This window comes from Macroventuria anomochaeta (assembly GCF_010093625.1).
Source record: "Macroventuria anomochaeta strain CBS 525.71 unplaced genomic scaffold BU25scaffold_6, whole genome shotgun sequence".
Lineage (NCBI taxonomy): Eukaryota > Fungi > Ascomycota > Dothideomycetes > Pleosporales > Didymellaceae > Macroventuria > Macroventuria anomochaeta.
The window spans coordinates 17,304-41,127 of NW_022985367.1; the positions used below are offsets into that span (position 1 = coordinate 17,304).

The 23,824-nt window shown below is 53.4% G+C and overlaps 10 protein-coding genes across 10 annotated transcripts; 6 read left to right on the top strand and 4 right to left on the bottom strand.

Annotated features, from left to right (window-relative positions):
• Positions 1–2,229: 2,229 nt before the first annotated feature.
• BU25DRAFT_418937 (uncharacterized protein) lies at positions 2,230–3,381 on the top strand (the record flags this gene model as incomplete). The annotated part of the gene is made up of 3 exons (XM_033707905.1): positions 2,230–2,688; positions 2,789–2,870; positions 3,095–3,381. 3 exons carry the CDS (start codon positions 2,230–2,232, stop codon positions 3,379–3,381), a joined length of 828 nt encoding a protein of 275 aa, XP_033564754.1.
• A 1,021-nt stretch (positions 3,382–4,402) lies between these two features.
• BU25DRAFT_361482 (MFS nicotinic acid transporter-like protein Tna1) lies at positions 4,403–6,560 on the bottom strand. Its single transcript, XM_033703698.1, has 5 exons — positions 6,148–6,560; positions 6,025–6,091; positions 5,784–5,968; positions 5,467–5,738; positions 4,403–5,410 (listed from the first exon to the last, which is right to left on the bottom strand). Exons 1-5 carry the CDS (start codon positions 6,295–6,297, stop codon positions 4,552–4,554), a joined length of 1,533 nt encoding a protein of 510 aa, XP_033564755.1. The 5' UTR covers positions 6,298–6,560; the 3' UTR covers positions 4,403–4,551.
• Positions 6,561–7,370: 810 nt separating this feature from the next.
• BU25DRAFT_488740 (RRS1-domain-containing protein) lies at positions 7,371–8,398 on the bottom strand. Its single transcript, XM_033711372.1, has 2 exons — positions 8,235–8,398; positions 7,371–8,173 (listed from the first exon to the last, which is right to left on the bottom strand). The coding sequence occupies exons 1-2, from the start codon at positions 8,360–8,362 to the stop codon at positions 7,627–7,629; spliced, it is 675 nt and encodes a 224-aa protein (XP_033564756.1). The 5' UTR covers positions 8,363–8,398; the 3' UTR covers positions 7,371–7,626.
• A 124-nt stretch (positions 8,399–8,522) lies between these two features.
• Positions 8,523–10,129, top strand: BU25DRAFT_386485 (uncharacterized protein). The gene is made up of 2 exons (XM_033704400.1): positions 8,523–9,215; positions 9,263–10,129. Exons 1-2 carry the CDS (start codon positions 8,567–8,569, stop codon positions 10,057–10,059), a joined length of 1,446 nt encoding a protein of 481 aa, XP_033564757.1. The 5' UTR covers positions 8,523–8,566; the 3' UTR covers positions 10,060–10,129.
• On the bottom strand, positions 10,080–11,119 carry BU25DRAFT_407862 (uncharacterized protein). The gene has a single exon (XM_033705658.1). The coding sequence runs from the start codon at positions 10,910–10,912 to the stop codon at positions 10,367–10,369; it is 546 nt and encodes a 181-aa protein (XP_033564758.1). The 5' UTR covers positions 10,913–11,119; the 3' UTR covers positions 10,080–10,366.
• An 86-nt stretch (positions 11,120–11,205) lies between these two features.
• Positions 11,206–13,811, top strand: BU25DRAFT_407863 (Pkinase-domain-containing protein). The gene is made up of 5 exons (XM_033705659.1): positions 11,206–11,406; positions 11,472–12,018; positions 12,070–12,662; positions 12,715–12,862; positions 12,912–13,811. The coding sequence occupies exons 1-5, from the start codon at positions 11,365–11,367 to the stop codon at positions 13,535–13,537; spliced, it is 1,956 nt and encodes a 651-aa protein (XP_033564759.1). The 5' UTR covers positions 11,206–11,364; the 3' UTR covers positions 13,538–13,811.
• Positions 13,812–14,100: 289 nt separating this feature from the next.
• BU25DRAFT_429033 (cytochrome P450) lies at positions 14,101–15,784 on the top strand (the record flags this gene model as incomplete). The annotated part of the gene is made up of 3 exons (XM_033708534.1): positions 14,101–14,346; positions 14,397–14,594; positions 14,645–15,784. 3 exons carry the CDS (start codon positions 14,101–14,103, stop codon positions 15,782–15,784), a joined length of 1,584 nt encoding a protein of 527 aa, XP_033564760.1.
• Positions 15,785–16,263: 479 nt separating this feature from the next.
• On the top strand, positions 16,264–17,380 carry BU25DRAFT_303614 (inosine monophosphate dehydrogenase; the record flags this gene model as incomplete). The annotated part of the gene is made up of 2 exons (XM_033702028.1): positions 16,264–16,381; positions 16,464–17,380. Coding segments are annotated over 2 exons (1,035 nt in total), but the record flags the coding sequence as incomplete, so codon positions are not given.
• Positions 17,381–17,511: 131 nt separating this feature from the next.
• BU25DRAFT_488745 (uncharacterized protein) lies at positions 17,512–20,593 on the bottom strand (the record flags this gene model as incomplete). Its single annotated transcript, XM_033711373.1, has 9 exons — positions 17,512–18,388; positions 18,441–18,780; positions 18,831–18,864; positions 18,913–19,085; positions 19,135–19,342; positions 19,390–19,539; positions 19,585–19,625; positions 19,674–19,992; positions 20,039–20,593. The coding sequence occupies 9 exons, from the start codon at positions 20,591–20,593 to the stop codon at positions 17,512–17,514; spliced, it is 2,697 nt and encodes an 898-aa protein (XP_033564762.1).
• A 230-nt stretch (positions 20,594–20,823) lies between these two features.
• BU25DRAFT_386502 (F-box/WD repeat-containing protein pof1) lies at positions 20,824–22,416 on the top strand. Its single transcript, XM_033704401.1, has one exon. The coding sequence runs from the start codon at positions 20,872–20,874 to the stop codon at positions 22,405–22,407; it is 1,536 nt and encodes a 511-aa protein (XP_033564763.1). The 5' UTR covers positions 20,824–20,871; the 3' UTR covers positions 22,408–22,416.
• The last annotated feature ends 1,408 nt before the right edge of the window (positions 22,417–23,824 follow it).

Consider the following 23,824-nt stretch of genomic DNA (forward strand, 5'->3'; position numbering starts at 1 on the left):
CAGCTAACACTCCCCCGACCTATCACACGTACAGACGAAAGCCTGCCATTCACCAAGTCTCTTGCGACAGCCCTCGACGCCAGCAGCAGAGCGGTTGGACGTGAGTCCGGCTCTTCAGGTGATGGGCGACACGCTGTGGTTGCCCGCAAGCGCTGGGTTTTGTTGCAGTCGGTTGCAGAATGGGCGAACTGTTCAAGTGCCGGGCTCCTCACACGCGCCGGCGCCTGCTCGATTCGACATCTGCTCGACGCTTCGCGGCTGGAGAGTTGGCTGTGAACGTGATGATCAGTGACCACAGCACACCTCAAGACTGCCCCCGGAACCACTACAGACGTGTCAATAAAGGCTACATCGTCGCCGGTGGCACAGCATGATGCATCGCCTCGTCGCCGCCTATGCCGGTGCTCCTTTTGTGCTCTTTTCGAGGGAGGGGCGACCTGATGGCTGGGTCGAAATTCGCTCGCTCAAGTGCTGTTCTCCGACCTGCACTCTTCTGACGACCCGACAGTGTGGTAAAGGCCCACCACCTGTACTCCCATTTGTCCACTGCTGGACTAGTCGACACTAAACCGGGCCGTATGAGAGCTCGGTCCGATGGGCGAGATGGTTCGAACTGGTGCTTGTCGTGCTTCTCTCAGCTTTTGAAAGATGCACAGAGGACTCCATCAACACGGATCGGGGTGTGTGTAACAGCCCATTGTATGCGTGCCACCGACCATTACTCCATATCAACACTGTCACCGCTACTTTTCCACCGAGTGTGTGTGCTGCACAGCTTGCACTCGGCACCGGCATTGAGCCACCCGGCACCGATGACACGGTACCTGCACACCAAACGGACAACAAGCAGCCAAGGCCTCAGGAGACAATGATATCGAAATAGATGATGAACTCAGCTGCCACGTCGACGTTGTAGATTCGATTCGAAGGCCTGGGCATAAACAGGTGGACGTGCAGGACATCTGCAGCTGCCATCCACGAACTGCCAGCAGCGTGTGCAGCGCCTCCTGCCTGGTTCGAGCTTGAACGTACTGCATCGTTCGCGGGGGATAATGAACGGTTGTTGTTCGCTCTTGCCTGGATTCGGTGCCCGCCTGCCAACTGAGTACTGCAGATCTCACCTGGGCAGTTGTACACTTTGCACATCCCACTTATCAGCCTCCTCTCTTGTTGTCGTGCTTGTCGATCAACATTCTTCTCTTCGGCTTTCCCTTCTTCCTTCCACATATGTTGTTACCGTCGTAAATGCTCGGTCCAGCCTTGTGTAGGATACATGCGACGTTTACGAATCGAGGATCAGGTGGTGAGGTGCGAAGGAGGTGATGGCCGAGGTGTGATGGTGAAGAGCGACGCTGTGAGCTGGGCCAGCTGCATCCAGGAAGTGTGTAGGTCGCAGCTGGCAGGCGGTCGAAGTGAAGGACAAGGCACCTGCTGCGAATGTCAATCTTGCAAAGATTTAGTCGTGGTCAGGCCAAATGCGAGACGGAGAGCGAGGCGAGGATACAAAGTGCAGAGGTGTGAGTAGCTAGAACAGCGAGACTGAGACAATTGTCACGGTCGAGTGTGCTGGCTACGCGATAAAACTTGGTAAGGCAAAGAATTTGGTGAGGTCTGGAGGCCGGTGCGAGGGTTTGTTTACATCTGACCTCACTCTCACAACGGTGCCACCCCGCCACAGCACACAGTAATGTATAGTTCACTGATGACCGCACAGTGGATACCACAAGCGTGGTATGAACCTACATGACATAACATTGACACTCATTCCAGCATGGGCAAACACCCGTCAAACCTGAGAGATAGCTACAGGAGCAGAAGTTAGGTTAGGGCACAGCAAGCGCAAACGGCTCAACGGAGACAAGAGCTGCTACACTGGCTCGAACAGCAGTCAACACCTTTGACAGGCAGCCACGCAATGTCTTGGACATCGTTTTGGAACAGCACCTGCAGTGATCGAGCGCTGTTGATTCGGTCACGAACACACATAGCCGCAGGGCAACATTCGTCATATCAATTATTCACAGATCGTACAGACATTCTGTTTACCTTCAACTATATCGCAGCGCCAGTCACATCCGTCACAGACGTCGCTCCTCCTAAAACGCGTTCGTCCACTACGACGCCTACTAGAGAGGCAACCGCAGACAGTAACGCACGCTCGTTACCTACGTCCTAGCAGCCCATAGAAAATGGTCAGATCCCCGGTCGCTCCAGCTTCACAAAGCCAACATGCTGCTAGATCTTCAGGCCAAGACATTTGAAGGTTTAGAAGAGATCGCCACACTGCTGAGCTTTGTACCTCTTGCATCACTCGCTGTTGACGATGTGGCGACACTCTGGTCGACCCTCGCAAAGACACTCGAGGCTCGCCAGAAGTCGCTGGCGGTGGCTCACACAACAGAAGTCAATCTACATTCGACAATATTGGACAAGGTCTCTCAAGAAACACGTTCTGAGGCAGACATACAGACCTACTACGAGCGGGCTGAGGCGAAGATGTCGCGGGCATTCGAGAGCGATGGCGAGCAGAAGAATAAGTTACTACGAGATGTCATCGAGCTTTTTAATGAAGCGAGAGAGGCACCAGTAAAGAGCGGAGGGTGCCGTCAACAAATTGAGTCTGGTCGCGCTGCGTTAGACAATAGCAGTGACAAGCAAGTGGCTGCAGCAGATGCCTTTGCTGTTTCGGTGTGTCAGGCGGTGAAGGAGGCGCTGGATGAGTTGCCATACCTCTTCATCTACACTGGCTGACCTAAACACAGGCTCCCTGCCAACTTTGACGCAGCAGTTAGTGCAAGCAGTCAACATCATATACCTCCCACCATGGACACCGCCAACGTCGATGCCAACGCAGCCGGTCAATGGTCACAGTAGGAAGAGCCAGCCCTCGTGACTGGATCTCAAAATTCTCACAGAACAAGAGAAGGGACATAGCGGATCTCGAATATTGCGCAGGGCTCGGCCGCTAATGAGCAAGGTGCGAGAGATACCCTCTCTGCCCATGTACGAGGCTCTTCAAGGCTTACCTACTCTATCCTCTCCGAATGCCTGCGGCGTGGATTTTGTACAGGAGTGACTGCAAATAGCTGTCTAGAATACGGGTACTCCAAGGGCCCTCCAAGCGCAAGCAACAAACACAACCTCGGTGACTTTTCAAACCATCGTCAGGAAGACAACAGAAGTACTGTCGCTGCAGAACTTCCAATCTCGAGTGACGGATCGTATCCGGACCACACCCCGAACGCATCCGATCAGGATGGTAATACCTCATACTTGAGAGGTCATACACACCCTTTCAAGGTGACCAAGGGGGATAATGGAATGGAAGATGTCGTTATCGAACGACCCACTTTGCCGAGCGCAGGACTGCGACTCCAGTGAACGGTCAGAACAGACTTCAGCAGTCAACGGTCAGAACAGACTTCAGCAGTCAACGGTCAGAACAGACTTCAGCAGTCAACAGCAGAGAGGAAAGCACAAAGCCAGGTCACGCACACTAGTAGATACTTAGGGGCAGAATTTGGCGAAGGACAGATTCCAAAATGATTCTAGCGGCTCGATGCCTAAAGATGGTTGTTGTGTGACTAAACTCGGTGTTGTATATATAGTCTCGTGGCGTCAAAAGAGTAACAGAATACTGCTAGTTCATTGGGTCAAGACTTGCTACTCCCTATTAACCTCCCTCTCCTTTATCGTCAAACGTATCATGTTCTCACCACGTCTACTCCCGATACCGATTCACACCTAGCCAATTCTTTCCATACGCCCACTCATCCTCGATATCCTTGCCTGCCTTGCAGAACTTGCACACCTCCAGACTCCTTGGTGCTCGGCGCATCTGAGACCATATGAACTTCCGTGGCTCTCCTGGGTTGGCGAGACACATCTGTAGTAGATAGGCGTATTCGTCGCAGGACTCGAGAGGGAGCGTGTGGCCGCAGGCGTGGGTTTGGTGCCAGTTTGTGCGGCCGCACATGGTGTTTGTGATGGTACTGGGTGGTAATTACCGCACTGATAGGCCGTGGAGGGTGATGGGAAGGCCTTGGGCGGGTTATAGTATGAGAGTTTGTGGTTGTTGTTTGCTGTTTGGAGCGCAGGGCAGAAGTGGTCACGGTGGGGTTGAGTACTGGTGGTTGCCTTAGCTGTTGATCATTATTGTTCAATTACTAAAGATGAAGTGGAGTTCAGGTGGTTGACTGAATGTGTGCAAACAAGGCGTGCTGGCGGTACAAGGCGCCGTCTCATTGCTCGTTGAGGTATTGAAAAATAGCATTCTGAGTTCAGCAGGAAGCTCGTTGACTCATCGAACTGCATGCAGAATTCTTGTAGCGTGGAGCAGACTTGGCTGCAGCCACTCCAGAGATTGACAGGCCTGCTTGATACTATAGCATGATGTCTCTGTCAGGTAAAGACAATGTTAGCAGCTTCTGGGTCATTTTTGTGTCACCGTTTCCGCGCATGCAGCGGCATAAGAACGACTTGTGAGACACTATCGTCAGGTTCAGATTTGCGTGGCTTTCTACGCTCCGACATCTTGTCTACTTCAGTACTCTAGAGAACGTACTCGAAGTCCGGCACCTTATCACCCAGCTCATGGATCTCATCCCGGCTCTTGCCTTCAGTCCACTGGTTACGAAGGCCAATCCTCCGCTTCTTGTTTTCCCTGGCAAGCAGGACCCTCGTGATGATACTGCCGCCAAACAGAAACAGGGTTAGGTACGCTAGAACCACACCGTGACCCAGGAAGTAGCGCGGCTTGTCCTTTTCGTGGTAGATGTTCGAGCTAACCACGCCGTTCAAGTTACCCCAGCCAATGACGAAACCGATAGTGACACCACGTTTGTAAACGCCCTCGACGTTGTTTGATGTCCAGGATACAGTGTTCGGAATGCAAGGGTAGATACCGAGCGCTCCAAGGAATACACCCGCGTACTGAACGTGGGGATTGCCACTACCCAAAAGCATAGCAAAGCCCACAATGCCGAGGAGCGACATGCCAATATTGCACAGTCCACGCTGCTGTGTCCGATCCGCAAGCCATCCAATGAAGATGGTTGCAGCAGCAGCAACCGCATACGGAGGCACCGACAGAAGATTAGCAGTGGTGGCCGAGTACTGTGGGTTCAATCCCTTGATGATAGTTGGCAGGAAGAGGGCGAAAGCGTAGAGAGAACCGTCAGCGCCCATGTAGATGATAGCGTACATGGTAGTTTTCCAGTCCTTGACGGATTGCCAAAAGTACTTCCACTTGAAGGTCTCGACTTTGGCGGAGGACTGCTTGTCGGAAGCAAGACGGCGCAAAACGCGTGCTCGGTCGTCGGGCGAGAGAAAAGTTGCTTCGGCGGGGAAATCGTGGACCATCCAGTAGCTGATGATGCCGACTACCACTGTGGCGAGACCTTCGAGGATGCTGCGAAAGGTCAGTACAGATGAAGATTTCACACTTGTTAAGAAGATCGGGCATACAAGATCCAGGCCCAACCAGGTTTGCCTCCAACACCCTTCATCTGAGCGATACCAGCTGCCAGAAGACCACCAAAGGAGCCAGCTAGGGCCGCCGCAGAGAAGAAGATAGCAGCTCGGATACCAAATTCGGATCGTTTGTACCAGCAGGAAAGGTAGTAATTGACGCCGGGGAACAGGCCTGCCTCGGCGAGGCCGAGGAAGAATCGGCAAGCCATCAATCCGGAGTAGTTGTGCACCAAGCCCATGCAGCACATAACAATGCCCCAGGCGATCTAGAAAGTCAGATTATGAACTTGATTAGACGCGGTATGACTTACCATGATCATGGGAAGGAAGATGCTAGGGCGCATCTTCTTGAGCAGCACGTTCGTGAGAGGCTCGAAGACGGAGTAGCTGACGAAGAAGATTGTGAGAGTGGTATTGTACTGGCCATTGGTCATGTGTAGATCTTGTTGTAGGCCGTCAACTTTGGCATTGCCGATGTTGGTTCTGTCAAGGAAGGCTAGTGACGGCGGTCAGTGAGGTGCTTGAGTGTATCATGGCAGGGTCAGGGCCTACATATCAGGTACAGGAAGGACAGCCATGGAATGAGCTTAAAGTCGAGCTTGCGAAGGAGCTTCTTGTCCTGAAAAATTGTTAGTGGTGCCGTGTTGCGTAGTAGAGTTGCGTGTCGAGACATACCGCAGCTGCTCGCTCCTCATCGCTGAGTCCAGCGTCGGGGTCTGCAAGGTCGGTGAGGGGATTCACAACTTCCTGATGCTGGTGAGCAATCTTCCCCTCGAGGCTTGCACTGTCGCGGCCATGTTTTTCGTTTTCGACTGCTGAAGCCATCTTATTTATGAGACAAGCAGTAGCGGGGACTCTATGTCGGAAAAGGCGGCGGGTGAGTGAGGTGTAGTTATCTCGCCAGTTTGCGAGCTTGAAGATGTAAACGCGAACCGTGGAAATGGGTTGAGAGCCGCAAGTCAGCGATCAGTGAGACCGTCGCATGATATATATCACCTTCACCCTCTGACGTGTTTAGTATTTCGCACATATGGGCCTGGGGAACTCGTTCCGAGGCTAAGAGATCGCCTATCATCACTCGCGGTCCCGTATTCCTATTGACCAGTTTCCCCTTACAACTCCGTCCCCCACCTCCATCTTTTAGCGTATGTTGATCGTCTGGACACTGGAGATGGGCGGATTTGTCATTGTCGCTGCATGCTTTGATGAGATACAAACTCGAGATGCTGTACTGTTTCCTGTAGACCGATACTTTCTGCGCCTTCAATATTGACTTGTTTTCTAGACATGCGAATGCAACGTTGTCAGAAGCATTTCATCGGTTGAGGGTTGGCGTGCGGAGAACCCAATGGGGTGTGTCGAAGCGGGGCTAAGCATTGAACAAGTGCCGGCTTGTGACGTTTCTTTTCTTTTCTTCTCTTGACCGTTGCGGCTGCTTGTGTGTAGCTGCATGTAGCGCCGGGAATACTTCTTTTGTGCATCCCGTGTACGTGGGTTGCGATAAGGCCGAACACCTGCCTGATTGAATGCTCTGTGTCCAGGGAGGTTGCACATACGGATGACGCACTTTTGAAATCAGTAAGCTGTTGCATCTTGAACCTACCAAATGAAGTCGCGGAGTCTAATGGAGGCTGCAGACTAGACACTTAGACACGGCTACTAATACAGCCTCGAGGTTCGGGGCATGTTCGGTTTTGCATAGTAATGGCGGACGAAGTACACAATAGCGTATTTGCTTTGTCCTCAAGCCACACTCAATAACATTAGTCGACTCTTGTGTTGTGTAGTCTCAGTAGCCGAAGATTCGATTGCTGGTCAGTGTCCAAATGCAAGACGCCATGGACATCACTTGTAATTCATGCAGCAGTTTACTCGGAGGAGTAGTCGTATGTGCTTCTGTTCAACAACCTAGATTATTCTGGGCCGCAAATGCTTCAACGACATCGTTCGAGCTCCTGCCGGTCCTCTCCATGGGCCTTAAAAGTCTAGCGGAAATACAGCAGTCCACTTCCCCGACCTCGAACGTACATGCAGCCTTGCTTTTAGACCTCATACGCCTGTGAAGTCGGATATATCCCCAGTTGATAACGCCGCCCAATGCATAACATGACGAAGGTTGCTCATCTCTTGCCCTCAAGCTTGACTGCCCCCAATTCAAACACCAGGCTTTCGAGACTTTGCCTCGTTTGCGCGCTGCTTCCTCTCGTTTCTCCTGGTCCTCTCCTTGCGCTCGTGCCTGCTCTCAGCCCGCGCATCGTGTGCCTCTCCAGTCTTGGCCTCCTTCTTCTCGTCGACTTCAACAAGCCAGGAGCTCTCGGCCTCCTTGTTCTTGCCCTTGTATCCCCACTTGGGTACCCAGTCGCCGGTCGCCTCGTCGTAAACCTTGTTGCCGTCGCGCTTCTTGTCCTTGATACCCTTCTTGGCGGCAAAGCGCTCCCACTTAGTCTGTTCCTTGGCCTTGGGGATGGGCTTTTCGCGGGGTAAGGCCATTTGTGGCGCGGGGAGGACGAGGTGCACGCCTTCCGAAGTAGACTTGATTTCGCAGGTGGAGAGTAGCTGGTTGATGAGAGCTTGTGCGGCATCGCGAGCGGTGGCGGCCAGAGCCTCTTCATCTGCCTCGGCGGGAATAGGATTCGGGTCGTGAGCGAGCAGGTTGCCCAGGTCGAAGGTGAATGGTGTGGGCTTGTTGACGGCGACAGGACTATGTGAGTGTAAGTGAAGTTGCTGTGAGGGGTTGGGAAGAGGGGCTCTTTGAGACGCACAGTCGGCCTGTCGCAGTTGAGTCTGCTACTGAAAGAGCTGCATTGCTCGGCGCATCGACGTCCATGGCTCCTCCGTTGATTCTGTCGGCAAGGTGCGAGTGTGTGTCCAGTGCGACGCCGCCGTTCATTTCAATTTCGGAAGTATTTGGGAGCGAAAGTGTAGCAGTCGTGCTGTGCTGGTGCTGCGCTGAACCTCAAAAAAAGTAGGAACGACTTTGGCGCGCTAACCCGATCAGGAAACCTCCGGCCTTCAGTTTTGGCGTTGCAGACGTGCTCCAACGACGACGACATCAACTGCCAATTGCCGAGGCCGTGGGTCTCAGTCTCTCATCATGCCGTCCGCCAACTGTCTGCGGAACTTCTCGCAGCTGTCCCTCGATGCAACTGCGCACTCGACTGCCGCTTCGCGATTTCTGCAGCCGCGCGTGGCCTGCTTCTCCACGTCCGCCGCCCGCTATGCGAACCCCCAGATGAAGAAGAAGGGCATGACGGCGGCGCCAAAGAAGGGAGTGAAGACTTTGAACACCAAGAAGAGCAAGGGCGCATCAGGTGCCGATGCTGGCAAGCGGCCAGCGCAGGGGGAGCGAAAGGCACAGCGCAAGCGCATTGTGCTCAGCAACAACAACGCGTTGGAGGTTTCTTCTTTGAAAGATCTGACTAAGACGAACGTCCTGAGCGAGGCGAACGAGGGTCTAGTCATGGGTCTCCCGGAACCCGTTGTCGATGCGCTGCGAGATGTGGAAGCTTTCAAGACGACTCAGGGCTGGAGCTTCTTCCGGAGGCCGGCCGTGTTGGTGAGGAAGGAGGCCATTCAGCTTGCGAAGTTGTTCAAGGCGGCAGAGGAGGCAGCCCCTGGCAAAGACAAGAAGACTATCCGCCGGATACTCACTGGCAACAGGATGAGCGGAAAGAGCACACTGTTGCTTCAGGGCTTGAGCATGGCTTTCTTGAGGCAGTGGTTCGTTATTAGTCTTCCAGAGTGTGCGTGGTCCCGTGTTCGAAGAAAGTGCAATACTGACACGTGCTAGGCCAGGACATTGTCAACGCCCACACCGATTACGCACCCCTGGAGGGCTCCGAGCCCACCCAGTACACACAGGATACCTATACTGCAGCTCTCCTGTCACAGACCCTCAAGGCGAACAAGGCTTACTTTGAGAATGCAAAGATCACCCAGAAGCACGACCTTGCTGTACCACTTCCTGCGAAGGCCAAGCTCAGTGACCTGGTCGCAATTGGCGTCGCCAATCCGGAAGCCTCCTGGTCCGTGTTCAAGGCTCTCTGGACTGAGCTATCGCAGCCTGGTCAGCCACAGATCCTTCTTGCTGCCGAGGGACTTTCGCATATTATGCAAAACTCTGAGTACATGAACGCCGACGTAAAGCCCATCCACGCCCACGACCTGACCATCGTCCGTCACTTTGTCGATCACCTGTCTGGTGTCAAGCAGCTGCCCAACGGCGGTGTCGTGCTCGCCGCAACCTCGAAGTCCAACGCACCCGCCTCGCCAGCCATGGACTTCCGCATCAAGTCAGCAGAAGCTCTCAAGATCCAGACCAGCATTCCGCAATGGAACCCTTACACAAACGGCGATGCACGCACCATGGAGGCTCTCAAGGACCTCGAAAACCCCAAGGCTGATCTGGATATCCTTGAAGTTGGTGGTTTGAGCAAAGAAGAGGCCAGGAGCATCATGGAGTACTATGCAGAGAGTGGCATGCTGAGGCATCAAGTCAACGATGGCCTCGTTACCGAGAAGTGGAGCTTAGCGGGCATGGGCAACATCGGTGAACTGGAGAGAGCGAGTGTAAGAGCCAGAATATGAGAATGGGAGAGTGGGTTGGAAATAGCGTTGTACCATATGTTGGCATGTAGCACTTGTAGTATATGTACAGCAATCGCATGCATCGCCTTGCAAGGCGGTGCGTTCAGTCATGCCTCTGGCTTGAGTCGACTAGACTCAAAGGCACATGCAGCCCTACGCAATTCCCCAGCGCCCCCATCCACAATAGCAGGTAGTCGTACGCGGCGATGTCTCGTTCACTAACACTAGCTTCCATGACGTTGGCTGTGCGGCAGGGATGAATGAAGAACACTGACATGTTCGAGGCTGGATGGTCCTTTTTTTCCCGTCAGCTTGGGTTTGTCTCTCGTTCTCCGAGGAGACGAACGGTCACAGTAATACCACCAATCACGCCCACATGCTCAGCTTGTGGCCTGAACGCCAACGGTATCACATAAGAGTACAGCGTCTCCATGGTAGGTGGATATCGGTGCTGGGTGTCTGATATCGTGCAGTACATAACGGGAACTCGATACGATGGAGAGAGCACCACATCGTAGTGAACGACAGCTCGGGGTGAGGTTGAACTTTCAACGACCTCGTCATCTTCCTCTCTGAGCTCGACTTCTTCGATCTCACTGCTAATTTCTGGTACTTCTGGGTGCAGAGCCAGTGGTTTGGTAATCCTCAAGAACGTGGTTTCATTCTGAGATACACTTTCCACTGCAGTCCACTCATTCTGGCGATGAGCATGCAGCTCGAACCTCTTTAGCAATGCGCTGCATGCTTCATCAAACTCTGAATCAGATAGATGCGGGAACGAGGCCAGCGTGCTGCGAGACTGGATGTGTTCAGTGGGATCCGTCAGTCCTGCAGGAAACAGCTGAGGTGCCATGGTTCGAGTCGGCACGGGCAGGTTCAGGAATGCATCAGGGTCGAGAATCAGTGCTATTGCCAATGCGTCGTCCACTGCAGGACGCAACAGTGGCTAAGAAAACGTCGCAATCAGATGCTGGTGCACATGGAGCCTGCGCGCTCTCGGTCGTGGGTGTTTTTCCGGAGCAGCTGGAGATGGTCGTTCACAGAGGCTCCACAGACGAGGGGCGCGGCGATCGCGGCGCGGAGCTGGAGTGATCCCCGGCCTTACTTATTCTTGGCTTTCCATCTGCCTGGAGCGTCTCGAGGCATCCGCGCCGTAGAGGTCTAGCGGCAGCCCTACCTATCCCTAAGCATCTTTATTCAGATCCATCATGACTTCCACAATAATCACGGCTACCTGAACGCGCCAGCACTGATCCCCCGCCGCCTCGACCGCACTTCACACATCTCCACACGCTCGCCGCTGCGATGCCTGCGCAGACAGAAAAGAGCCAACTCAAGCGAGGCCGCGTATGTTCTACATATATTGTCTGGACCAGAGCAGGACATGCTTGCTGACAAGCCAATCGATGTAGCCATCCCAGGGCGAGCAAGTTGAGCCAAAGAGAGTCCGGGGCCAGCGTCAGCTCTCGCCTGGAGATCCGCACCGTCATATTAAGCAAGGGCAGCTGCCTTCGCCCATCACCCACAAGGAATCCACCGGAACCACAGAGGACGAGCACAAGGAAAGTACCGTTACACCGCCCCCACAGAGCCAGGCCAAGTTCTCTCAAGCGCGAAACGGCTTGTCCTCGCCTCCATCAGACAAGCAGTCAGACACACAAGCATTCACGCAGTCACAGTTCGTCTACTCGCCGCAAGCACGATCGTATGCAGTCGAAGACGAGGAGGGCGAGCAAGTATGGGGCTATCTTGTGCCTCTCGATGACCAATCTGGCGACGTCATGGTACTGAGGCGGCGAGAGGCCTGTCCAGTGCCAGAAAACATGATTGGGCCGAAGACGGGCACTGAGAAGGTTTCAAAGCACGAGTATGAGAAGCAGGAAGAGAACTACGAAGAAGAGAAAGCGGAGAAGGGCGTTGCTGCCGGCGGCTATCTGATTGGACGACATCGCGAGTGTGGTGAGTTCCTATTGCATCCTTCACAGTTTGATCAGGGCTGATTCATTACAGATCGTCAATTGAAGTCGAACACCGTCTCCAACCGACATTGTCTTATCTTCACCGAGAAGAAGGGCGGCGATCTAGTTGCTGTAGTCGAAGACCTGTCTGGCAACGGCACATTTGTCAACGACTCGCTAGTTGGTCGAAACAAGCGCCGCGAACTGAAGGAAGGCGACGAGCTCGCGATCCTGGAAGAGGCCCGATTTGTCTTCAGATACCCGCTCAAGCGCACCACACATCGATTTCACCAGCAGTACCAGCTTCAAGAGCAACTTGGCAAGGGTCACTTCGCGTCCGTATACCTATGTGTCGAGAAATGCACTGGCATGCGACATGCAGTCAAGAAGTTCGAAAAGCGTACTGGCCCGGGCGAAAAGTCAAAGGTCGAGGGGCTCCAGCAAGAGATTGCTGTGCTCATGGGTATCAGCCACCCTTCTCTCTTATGTCTCAAGGATACATTCGATGAGGATGATGGCGTCTACCTAGTACTCGAGCTCGCGACTGAGGGGGAACTTTTCAACTGGATCGTCATGAAGCAGAAGTTGACGGAAGCGGAGTCGCGCAAGGTCTTCATCCAGCTGTTCCAGGCTGTCAAGTATCTGGTAAGTCAGCCAATGAGTTTTTTTTTGATGACACCTGCTTACGTATTGCTAGCATGAGCGTAACATTGTGCATCGAGACATCAAGCCGGAGAATATTCTCCTCACCGACAAGGAGCTACATGTCAAGCTTGCTGACTTTGGTCTCGCCAAGATTATCGGCGAGGAATCATTCACAACTACTCTGTGCGGTACACCATCATGTGAGTTGCAGCTTCCTGTTTCCTCCGAATTTCAGCTCATTCTCAACAGACGTGGCACCCGAGATCTTAGAAAACTCCAACCACCGTCGATACACACGCGCCGTCGACGTTTGGTCTCTGGGTGTTGTTCTTTACATATGCCTGTGTGGCTTCCCGCCATTCTCAGATGAGCTATACAGCTCAGAAAACCCCTACACGTTATCCCAGCAAATCAAGCTAGGCCGCTTCGATTACCCTTCGCCATATTGGGACCCAGTCGGCGATTCCGCACTGGATCTCATCGACCGTATGCTCACAGTCGATGTTGAATCGCGAATCACAATTGACGAATGTCTCGAGCACCCGTGGACCACACAGGGCGGCAACATCAACCCGAATGATAGTACAGACGGGTTGACAGGAGCCATTGCCAACCTCGATTTCTCGAAGAGAAAGATCAAGCGTGAGCGAACCCTGCTCAGCAGCATCAACGAGATCAGGGTCGCACGCGTGATCCCAACAGGAGAGGGACAAGAGCCATTGAAGGTGTACGAGAAGAATGGCACGCAAAAAGGCGGCACGAAGCTGCTGAAGGACAAGGATATCATCGAGCCACGACCTGCTGAAAAGCGAGACCCTCGAGAGTTCGTTGAGATGGGAGGCAAAGGCGATCAGGTACTATTCGACGATGTATGAGAGAGTTTAGGTACACGATATGAGTGAACGCAGCATTGGTCAGCGGAGGTGGCACAGCAAACGTGGACCGCAGGAGCAGTGGTGTACGTTCTCGAGGGCTGTGTTTTCACGTACTCTGAGCGTTCTGGTTGGCTGGCGTTACTAAAGGATGTAAAACTATGGGTCCGGCTGAGCGGTCAAGACGGTTTACAGCCGCATCACATGAGCCTAGCGGAGTAGTGAAATAAGCTTTCGCTCAAGGTATAGCGAACACTTTGAGATGCTCTTTGTAGACAGTATGGTCCGCCAATGACGTGACACTGTTTACGACGGGCGGTGGCGTGTGAGCGCGTGTCGTCAGTTTGTGGCCCGATCTTCTCCTTGACGGGCGAGCACAGATCCGCGGCCAGTCCCTGCCAAGCAAGCGCACCCCAGTTGCGGCAGGCGCGATCGTTGATTGGCAAGAGCGGGCCTCAACTTCTGGGAAATTTATGTAGAGCCGCGCCCCCTACGACAACAACGCTCTCTTACGTCTCTTACGTCTCTTACGTTTCTTACGTCTCTGCAGTTTTTTGTTGCGCAGTATGGGTGTGCTTGCTGATATCTCTGGGCCGATTGGCAACTTCACTGCCAACTCCTCCACCCCTGTCACTATCGCCGCCGGTTTCGCATCCTTCCTCGTTCTTGCGGTTGTCCTCAACGTTCTGCAGCAGTTGTTGCTCAAGAACCCCAATGAGCCGCCTCTCGTCTTTCACTGGTTCCCGGTGATTGGTAGCACAATCACGTACGGTATCGACCCGTATAAGTTCTTCTTCACCCAGCAGAAGAAGGTATGTCGCGTGCCTCGTAGCGATGGGAACAATGCGCTGACTGGCAGTAGTACGGCAATGTCTTCACCTTCGTTCTCCTCGGTCGCAAGATGACTGTCTGCCTCGACACTAAGGGCAACAACTTCATCCTCAACGGAAAGCTCAAGGACGTCAACGCCGAGGAGATCTACAGTCCGCTCACCACTCCTGTGTTCGGCAAGGATGTCGTCTACGACTGCCCCAATGCCAAGTTGATGGAGCAGAAGAAGGTGCGCATGCATTCGCTCTTCCGCCGGATTAATGCTAATGCAACACTTAGTTCGTCAAGTTCGGTCTCACCCAAGACGCCCTCCGCTCCTACGTCACCGTTATCACCGAAGAAGTCGAGAACTTCGTCAAGCGCCACAAGGTCTTCCAGGGCAAGAAGGGCACCTTTGATGTGACCAAGGTCATGGCCGAGCTCACCATCTACACTGCCTCCCGCTCCCTTCAAGGCCAGGAGATCCGCGACTCCTTCGATTCTAGGTTCGCCGAGCTGTACCACGATCTCGACATGGGTTTCTCGCCTATCAACTTCATGCTTTCCTGGGCTCCTCTTCCCCACAACCGTGCGCGTGACAACGCACGTGAGACCATGATCAAGCTCTACTCGGACATTGTTCGCAGGCGCAGGAGCGGCGAGGCTGAGAGGAAGGAGGGTGAGCACGACATGATCTGGCATTTGTTGGAGTGCAAGTACAAGGACGGCACACAAATTCCTGAGCACGAGATCGCTGGTATCATGATTGCGCTCCTTATGGCTGGTCAGCACTCTTCGTCTTCCACTATCGCCTGGATTCTTCTCCGTCTGGCCCAAAATCCCGGCCTTATTGAAGAGCTTCTAGAGGAGCAGAAGTCTGCTCTTGGACAGGATCTCCCGCCTCTCACCTACGAGGACCTTCCGAAGTTGTCTCTACACGCCCAAGTCGTCAAGGAAACCCTCCGTCTTCACGCTCCCATCCACTCCATCATGCGCAAGGTCAAGCAGCCTCTTGTCGCAGATGGCACCAACTACGTTATTCCTACCTCGCACACACTCATGTCTTCGCCTGGGTTCTCCGCGCAGCTCGACTCTCACTTCGTCAACGCCGAGGTCTGGGACCCCCACCGTTGGGACGCTGACCAGCACAACTATGATGAGCCGGAGGCAGTCGCGGGTGGCGAGGACACCATCGATTACGGTTGGGGTGTCATCTCCAAGGGAACCAACTCGCCATACCTTCCCTTCGGCGCGGGACGTCATAGGTGTATCGGTGAGCAGTTCGCGTACTTGCAGCTGCAGACCATCCTTGTGGCTTTCGTAAGAGAGTTCAAGCTCAGGAACGTGGGTGGCAGCAAGGACATTGTCGGCACAGATTACTCAAGTCTATTCTCCAGGCCGCTGGCGCCTGGTACTGTTGAGTGGGAGAGGAGGAACTAGGCATCGCGAGTTGTAGACGGGTGTGATGGGATGAGCAACTGCTTAATGAGCGTTTATGAAGTTGATAGCGGATTCGCTTCAATGCACACGAGCAGGCGCGTTACCTGGTGTGTTAGACTTTGGATATAGTAGATGTTAATAATATGCATGCGGATTACGACTTACAAATAATTATCTTAAAGAGCTGCATGTTGCGTTCGTAGACGTTTGCTGAAGAGTACTTGGGCGTCCGATGGTACACGGTCTGGCCGGACGTTTGCCGAGGTGATGTTGAACATCGATGACGGAAGCGGACCGACGGATATACAACCTCACTACAGTCAATTTGGAACTCGAAAAGCAACGCATCAACATACACATATCCAATTCATACAGAAAGATCCAATTCTTTGGATTCCGAGACAATACACTGATAGTCTGGGAAACAGAGTAGACCGGACCATAGGCGGAAACAATAGATCTACTCAAGAAAAAGGAAGATGGACTCAATCCAAAGTCTCAAGAGCGATTACCCATGGATCGAAACCCCCCTTGTCGTAGGAGCGCCTATGCGACTCATCGCTCTGGCTGATCTGGCTGTAGCCATCTCGAAAGCTGGTACGCACCACTCCTTCCAATCTCATCTGGCCAGATACACCACTCCTTTCCGTCTTCATTTACATGAACTGACATCAAACAGGGGGCATCGGCTTCATCGGCGCCGGCACAGATGTATCAGACTTGGAGTCGTACTTGCAGGATGCTACTAGATTGATCAAGGACACCAATCTCAAAACCACAAACGGTACACTTCCAGTCGGCGTAGGCTTCATCAACTGGGGCGCCGACCTCTCTGCCGCACTGCCTCTCATCAAAAAGTTCAAGCCTGCTGCTGTGTGGTTTTTCGCGCCTTCATCCATCGCCGCGCTGGCTGAATGGACAAGCAAGTACAGAGAAGCGAGTCCGCAAACCAAGGTCTGGGTGCAGATAGGCAGTGTACGAGAAGCGCTCGATGTTGTGAAGGAGGTAAAGCCGGATGTGCTGGTTGTCCAGGGTACAGATGCGGGTGGTCACGGGTTGGCGCAAGGCGCAGGGCTGATCTCGCTGCTGCCGGAAGTGCACGATACTGTTTCTACTCAAGTGCCGGATAAGAAGGGAAGACCAATTCTTGTAGCAGCGGGAGGTATTGCCGACGCACGCGGCTTATCCGCCACACTCATGCTAGGCGCAAGCGGCGTAGTAATGGGTACGCGTTTCCTCGTGTCCCACGAAGCCGTCATCGCGAAAGGCTACCAGGACGAAGTCCTACGCACTTCTGACGGCGGGCAAACGACTGTCCGGACTAAGGCCTGGGACAATGCACGCGGTACTACGGGCTGGGCGGAGACGTATAATGGCAGGGGTATCATTAATAAGACGTATACGGATGCCATGGAGGGTGTGGGGAATGAGGAAAATAAGATGCTGTATGAAAAGGACGTGGAGAAGGGGGATGAGGGGTGGGGTGTAAAGGCGAGGTTGTGTACGTATGCGGGAAGTGCGGTGGGGTTGGTGAAGGAGCTTAAGGGTGCGGGGGAGATTGTGAGGGAGGTGAGGGAGGGGGCGAGGGCTAGGTTGGGATGTTGTGTGAAAGGAAGCTGTGGCGTTCTTCTGTAGGTACAATGTGTTCATATATTTCTTCCTATATCCTCTTGAACACGGTGCTACTGTGGACCTATAAAGTCCTCGCACGAGCAAAGAGGTTCGGTCTAGCGCTTGTTGTCCGACACTGCTCGAACGGTTGCAGCCTTAGACATCGGTCGAATGGTAGACTCCAACTCTGTCGAAGTCATCCTGGACGAGATACTTATGACTGAGGACTGACTAGCAGAAGTGCCCAGTCGCTGCCGCTCATCAGCCGCGCTTGTCTCTTCTATCTCTTCGTCCTCATCGTCTGTTTCCTGGCTCATGCTGGCGGCTTCAGCTTCGAGTGCTGTCATGCGGTTGACGAAATCCTTCTGCAGCCCCTTCAGCCAAGCAGTAAGCACTTCACCTTCCAACACACCAGTCTGGACTTGCACAAGATGTTCCTTGAGGTTGAGAATGAGCTTTCGCCGCTTCTCTTTGAGCACAATCTCGGATGTCTTCTTCTTGCGGAGCATATGGCGCTCCAGCTTCTGGGCAACAGCTGCGGCGTGGTCGACCAGCCCTGCAGGAAGTGGTACGACTCGAGCGAGAGTCAGACCGTAGTGCGACTCTTTGACGGCACCCTGAGATATTTTGTACAACATCGTCATGCTCTGCTCATTCTCCATATCAACGGCCAGATGAAGGTTGAGCACGCCGGCGCGCTCGTGCATGATGGTGGCAAGATCCTTGAAGTGAGTTGCGAACCACACAAGAGCCTTGCTGGAAACGAGGGCTTCTGCGATGGCCAAGGCAATGGCCAGACCGTCCCTAGTACTTGTGCCACGACCGAGCTCGTCCACGATGGCCATGCTGCGTCGATCGATGTTGCGTAGGATAAACGCAATCTCTCTCATCTCGGCCGCGAATGTTGACACATTGGTCTCGATGCTGTCATCCATGCCCAGGCGGGCGAAGAGCTGGTGCAAGATCGGGAAGGAGGCATACAACGCAGGCACGCTGTACCTCATCAGTAAAGTTATACCGAGATGGAAATGCACAAGCAACGTACAAGCAGCCGATTTGAGCCATGATCGACATCAGAGCAATGGTCCGGATGTAAGTGCTCTTGCCACTCATATTACATCCCGTGATGATTTGGAAGCGCGTCTGCTGGGTAGCGTAGACATCATTCGGAACAAACTTATTCTGCATGATCTTCTCCTTGATAGGGTGTCTGCCGGATTTGATAGCAAGGGTATCGGTCAGTTGCGGTCGAGTGTAGTCGTTCACCGTCACGAGCTGTGAGAAGGCGCCGATCATGTCCAATAAACCGACAGCTTCGCAGATCTTGAACATGACCGACATGTGGCTACGGACTGCCTCGATCAGCGCGTCAATGGCTTGATCACCTGTCAGAACGTAAGCATAGTAGATAAGTGGGTCTGATCTGTGTACGCACTCATGAGAACAACTTCTTGGTGTGAGACGTTGATCTATAACACTCAGTCAGTCATGTCATAGCATCTAAACGCAACGACTACCTTTTGGTTGCGCTTCATTAGCTCCAAGGTCTGACATTCGATATGGTTCTTTCGGCGGATGACATTCGTGAAGACTGGTGGAAGCTCTCTTCCGTCAAGCTCGGTCGATGGTATCTTGATGTAGAATTGTCGGGCATTCTCGTACTTGAGATCAAGTTGAATGTCATACTCCTCTGCATACCGTCAATAAAGTAGACCAACAATTTCCACGGCAATGCTAACGGCCAAGCTCGGTGCAGTGCTGGTACGCATCCTCGGTGGCTTCTTTGTAGGTCGTACGCGCGACGTCAAGCAAGCCATTGACACCAGACTTCACGGCATATGTACGCTGGTTCCGGAGCTCGAGAGGTTGCTTCGCGTAGGTGGTGTCTTCGTTGATCACTTCGTCAATCAGATCCCGGATTGGCGAGATGTTTTTGGGGTCGCAAAGCTACACCAGTCAGTAGCGGAAAGGAGTAAGAGCTGCTGCACCATCACCTCGCGGATGTTGTTCAGCATGCTTGACCTTGCTCCGGTGAGAGCCTCGAAAACTGGGTTTACAGAAGAAACAAATTGCTTCAACATTATGACTTGGTTGATGGCTTGCTCAGTCGTCTGCAGAGTTGGCTTCACTGGTTTGACGATGAGCTGCAAGCGTTAGTCAAAGGTTAACTTCACTTGCTTGTTGCTTACAGCAGTTAAGATCCTGTCGGCGTCCAAGAAATTCTTCAGAGCTGTTGCAAGTCAGAAGCGTGCAAGGAGAGTTGCTGCAAACATCGAACCAGCTCGCGTAGCAAAGAACATCGCCTCCTTGGTAGTCAGCTCCTCTACTGCACGGTACCTGGTGTTGAGCACTTCAGGATCAGTGAGTGGCTGCAGGATGTTGTTTCTCAGAAGGCGCGCTCCCATGGCCGTTAGGGTCTCGTTGAGGAGTCCGAACAGACAGTCCTTCGACTTTGGGCTTTGGAGGTTCTGCACGAGCTCAAGCGAGTAGATGGTGGACACGTCTATCATCATGGATCCTTCCGAGGGCTCATACCGCATCCTGAGCGAATGGTACGAGAATTGGATTCCCAGACCCAGCTCGATATACTTCAGTGCCTGTAGATGTTTAGCTATCGATCATGTTGGTCGGCAAACCACTCACCGCTGCAATGCAGCAGATAGCATAGTAGTTGCCTTGAACTGAGATCTTGATAGCTTCGACGTCTTCCTTGAAAGCCAGGGTCTGAATGTACTCATAGCCTGTCGAGTCAGCCCAGTAGCGACGGTCAAGCAAGGTGATCTTGTTGCCCATGTCTTCGAGGTTCTCTTCGATGATGGAGAAGAGCTTTGACTTGGGACTGGAAGCTGTTGCGACGATGAGTATCTCTGAAGGACCATACACTTTCAGTTTGTGGATAGTTCGAACGTAGGTTTGGCTGTCATTAATTTGGCAAAGCACAGCTTCCCCTGTATCAAGATCGACAAAGGCTAGGCCAACTGTAGGTGAGATGCCGCGAGACTCGGCAACAGCGCAAACTACACGTTGAGACTCAACCCTAGCAATAGTCGAAGCACCAGTCCTCGGCCGAGCAGTGGAAGGTCTGCCGGTACCTGGCCGAGTCCTGGGTCGCGAGGTTGTTGTAGTATTGTAGTCACCGTAACCGTAGGAAGTGGAAGCTGTGGTGTAAGAGGTAGAAGGCCTCGAGGGGCGAACCATAATGGTTAGTGCTGTAAGGGCAGTGTGTGATGAAGTGCTGTGCTGCTCTCTTTGTCATTTGAAAATGCACTTTGCATGAGGTGTTTAGATGAGAGATGAAGGACGCGTTGATGGTTGCTGGTTGGGGAAAGAGCAAGCGCGTCACTAGCGCGATTCTAATCGATAAGCGTTTAAGAAAAAAGTGCAGTGGGGTTCTGCTGTCTCTACAGCAACTTTTGAAGGAGAGTAACATTTTCTGTTACTGAAGCCCGGATTGCACTACACGGCTTGATTTTGGTATGGCGACACAATACCCACCTCCTTCGAAACGGCAGAAGCGGGCGCAGGCCGAATTCACGCGCGAACAACAAAATGTCGACACAACGATCCCAGACGGCACCGTACGAGTACGCTTTGTAGACCAGGCCACAGGCGAAAGTGGCAGTCTGCCTGTCCTTACTGTACCGCTCTCGCAAGCGACCACCAAAAACCTTGAGATCCTCCTGAACGAGCTCAAAGACCAAGCCGAGGACCAAGTACCGTACCGATTCTTCCACGACGAGGCTACAGAAGCGCTTGGAGACAGGGAAGACTTGTACAATGCATTGGTGAAGTCAGGGAAGGCATCTGCAGAAACAGAGATAGTGCTGCAGTACGCGCCGCAAGCTGTGTTCAGAGTAAAGGCTGTGTCGAGATGCGCAGCAGCAGTCTCTGGGCATGGAGACAACATCTTAGCGGTGCAGTTTTCACCAAAGAGCTCAGGACGGATGGCTAGTGGAAGTGGAGATAAAACAGTGAGGATATGGGACTGCGAAACTGGAACACCTGTACACACCATGAAGGGCCACACGAGGTGGGTGCTTGCGGTCAGCTACTCCCCAGACGGCTCATTATTGGCGTCCGGAGGGTACGACAACGAGGTCAGGATATGGGATTCTGAGACAGGAAAGCAGGTTGGCGGTGCGCTAAAGGGACACACCAATTTCATCACGTCACTTTGCTGGGAGCCATATCATCTACAAGAGCCAGGGCGGCCGAGAGTAGCGTCTTCGTCAAAGGATGGCCTGGTACGAGTGTGGGATGCAGTCGGCGGCAAAATCGATTTCGCGCTGTCAGGACACAAGGGCAGTGTGACATGCGTCAAATGGGGTGGTACTGGACGCATATACACTTCTTCCCACGACAAGACAATCAAGGTCTGGAACGCGGCGACCGGCTCGCTGCTCAGTACCTTGTCAGGTCACGCTCACTGGGTGAACCACCTTGCTCTTTCTACCGATTTCGTCTTGCGCACTGCATACCACGACCACACACGGAAGGTACCGTCGACACCGGAAGAGATGGTCGCAAAGGCGAAAGCACGCTTCGAAAAGGCTGCAACTATCAATGGAGAGATTATTGAGCGTCTTGCGACAGCTTCAGAGGACTGCACTCTGATCCTGTGGACTCCTTTGACTAGCCCAAAGCCGGTCACCAGGATGACTGGACATCAAAAGCAGATCAACCAGGTTGTCTTTTCACCAGATGGTCAGCTTCTTGCATCTGCAGCGTGGGACAACCACGTCAAGCTCTGGTCAGCCCGGGACGGAAAGTTCCTCAACACCTTACGAGCGCACGTGGGTCCTGTGTACATGGCAAGCTTTTCCGCAGATAGCAGACTGCTCGCCAGTTGTAGCAAAGACACAACGCTCAAGGTCTGGGACATGAGGACAGGAAAGCTGAAGGAGGACCTTCCAGGCCACAAAGACCAGGTCTTTGCGTTGGACTGGAGTCCAGATGGCGACAAAGTGGGCAGTGGAGGAGCAGACAAGCAAGTGAGGATATGGAGGAACTGAGGAGCTGAGGAACTGAAGAAGGATAACACGTGGAGATCGTCAGGGCACTTGTTAGTTTGCGGATACCCAAACTTTCGAAAATCTGGGGTTAGAAGTGCGGCTGTGTGCGGAGGCTAAAGATGCGCTCCGCTTGCTTGCATCAACGGTTAGGAACAAAGAAATACACAGTGTGATGTGACGAGATCACGACCCTGGCGGGAAAGGTTCTAATGCCGTTGTGAAGCGTTGTCGGTCCTGAAGTGCTGCTCGTACATACAGTTGACAGGCACCGTGCCCAGACACTTGCACAGGAATTGTGCTGAGGTGTGCACTTGTTAACAGCTACCGGTGAACACAAATTCGATAAACACCACGGCAACAATCTGCCGACATCGGTTAGGTGCAACGATCCGTTAGATACCCTGGCGGTGAGGCTCTTGTTAGGATGTCCACTGTTTGCTTCAACGGTAGTGCGCTACCTCGGCTGCTGTGATAGGCAACTTACCCGTGGGCTCCAGTTATCCTAATGAGCATGCCCAGATGCGGTGCCAACGCAACAGACAGGTGACGTGGAGCAGCCCCACTCGACATTATTGCTAGCATCGCATTCGGTAGGTAATAAATGCAGTCGCAACCTCAAGCGTCGAAGTCTCCAGTCAGCCAACTGCTGCAAGCTGCAAACTGCTGTGCCAAGCATTCTCGAATCTGGGGCTGCGAAGCTTGGTGGAGATCCTGGCTGCACGCTGAGACGCCATCCCACACAATTCTCCCGTGTTGTTCTCAAGCGGCTTCAGCAGCGTTTGCGCTATCGAGAGGCTCGCACCTGGTGAAATGAGGCATTTTGGGCCCTGGTCGCGGTTTGTCCTCGCGCCCCACGACTGCTACTGTCCTCGTGCGAGTCTCGGGGGTCTGTGAGCTCTGATGCAGTACAGATAAGCAGCCCGCGCTCGATGACATAATTGTTGCTCTGCTCACGCACCGCAGCGGCAGCACGTCGATGCATGGGTCCCATGGTGAGCCGGACGGTAGCGTCAGCGGCGGCTGCAGCATCGCAATCCAATCTTTGCGGAGCAGCTGCAAGCTCCCCACAGCGCGAACATGCTGAGGTCGGCGCTGAAGAGCAGCTGCAGAGGCGGGCCTGGTTATGCTAGAGCTGGCCCCTAGCAATTGAGTGAATCGAGCGCCCAAGAGCCTTGGTGAAGTCGCAGGCGTTTCCAGAGCGGCCGCGATCGTCTTGACCCCACGTCAATTCACGTCGCGCGCGATTGGCTGGGCCTAGTGTCTTTCCCTTCTCCGGCAAGCCTAGCTCTCGATCGCGTTAAGGTTGCAAGGTCCCAACCTCTTCTCCTCACCAGCTGCTGCGACGTTCCTCTCCTCACTCTGCACTCTTCGATTCCATCCTCATCCTCTCCGCAGAGTCTACCAAAGCCCAGAGTAA

Coding starts and splice junctions, on each gene's coding strand:
- BU25DRAFT_386502 (XM_033704401.1), top strand. CDS start 20,872: ATGGCGACACAATACCCACCTCCTTCGAAACGGCAGAAGCGGGCGCAG.
- BU25DRAFT_361482 (XM_033703698.1), bottom strand. CDS start 6,297: ATGGCTTCAGCAGTCGAAAACGAAAAACATGGCCGCGACAGTGCAAGC. Junction 6,092..6,147: donor ATGAGGAGCGAGCAGCTGCG/GTATGTCTCGAC, acceptor ACAATTTTTCAG/GACAAGAAGCTCCTTCGCAA. Junction 5,739..5,783: donor TCTTCCTTCCCATGATCATG/GTAAGTCATACC, acceptor CTGACTTTCTAG/ATCGCCTGGGGCATTGTTAT.
- BU25DRAFT_386485 (XM_033704400.1), top strand. CDS start 8,567: ATGCCGTCCGCCAACTGTCTGCGGAACTTCTCGCAGCTGTCCCTCGAT. Junction 9,216..9,262: donor CGTTATTAGTCTTCCAGAGT/GTGCGTGGTCCC, acceptor GACACGTGCTAG/GCCAGGACATTGTCAACGCC.
- BU25DRAFT_488740 (XM_033711372.1), bottom strand. CDS start 8,362: ATGAACGGCGGCGTCGCACTGGACACACACTCGCACCTTGCCGACAGA. Junction 8,174..8,234: donor TCAACTGCGACAGGCCGACT/GTGCGTCTCAAA, acceptor ACACTCACATAG/TCCTGTCGCCGTCAACAAGC.
- BU25DRAFT_407863 (XM_033705659.1), top strand. CDS start 11,365: ATGCCTGCGCAGACAGAAAAGAGCCAACTCAAGCGAGGCCGC. Junction 12,019..12,069: donor TGGACGACATCGCGAGTGTG/GTGAGTTCCTAT, acceptor GATTCATTACAG/ATCGTCAATTGAAGTCGAAC. Junction 12,863..12,911: donor TCTGTGCGGTACACCATCAT/GTGAGTTGCAGC, acceptor CATTCTCAACAG/ACGTGGCACCCGAGATCTTA.
- BU25DRAFT_407862 (XM_033705658.1), bottom strand. CDS start 10,912: ATGGCACCTCAGCTGTTTCCTGCAGGACTGACGGATCCCACTGAACAC.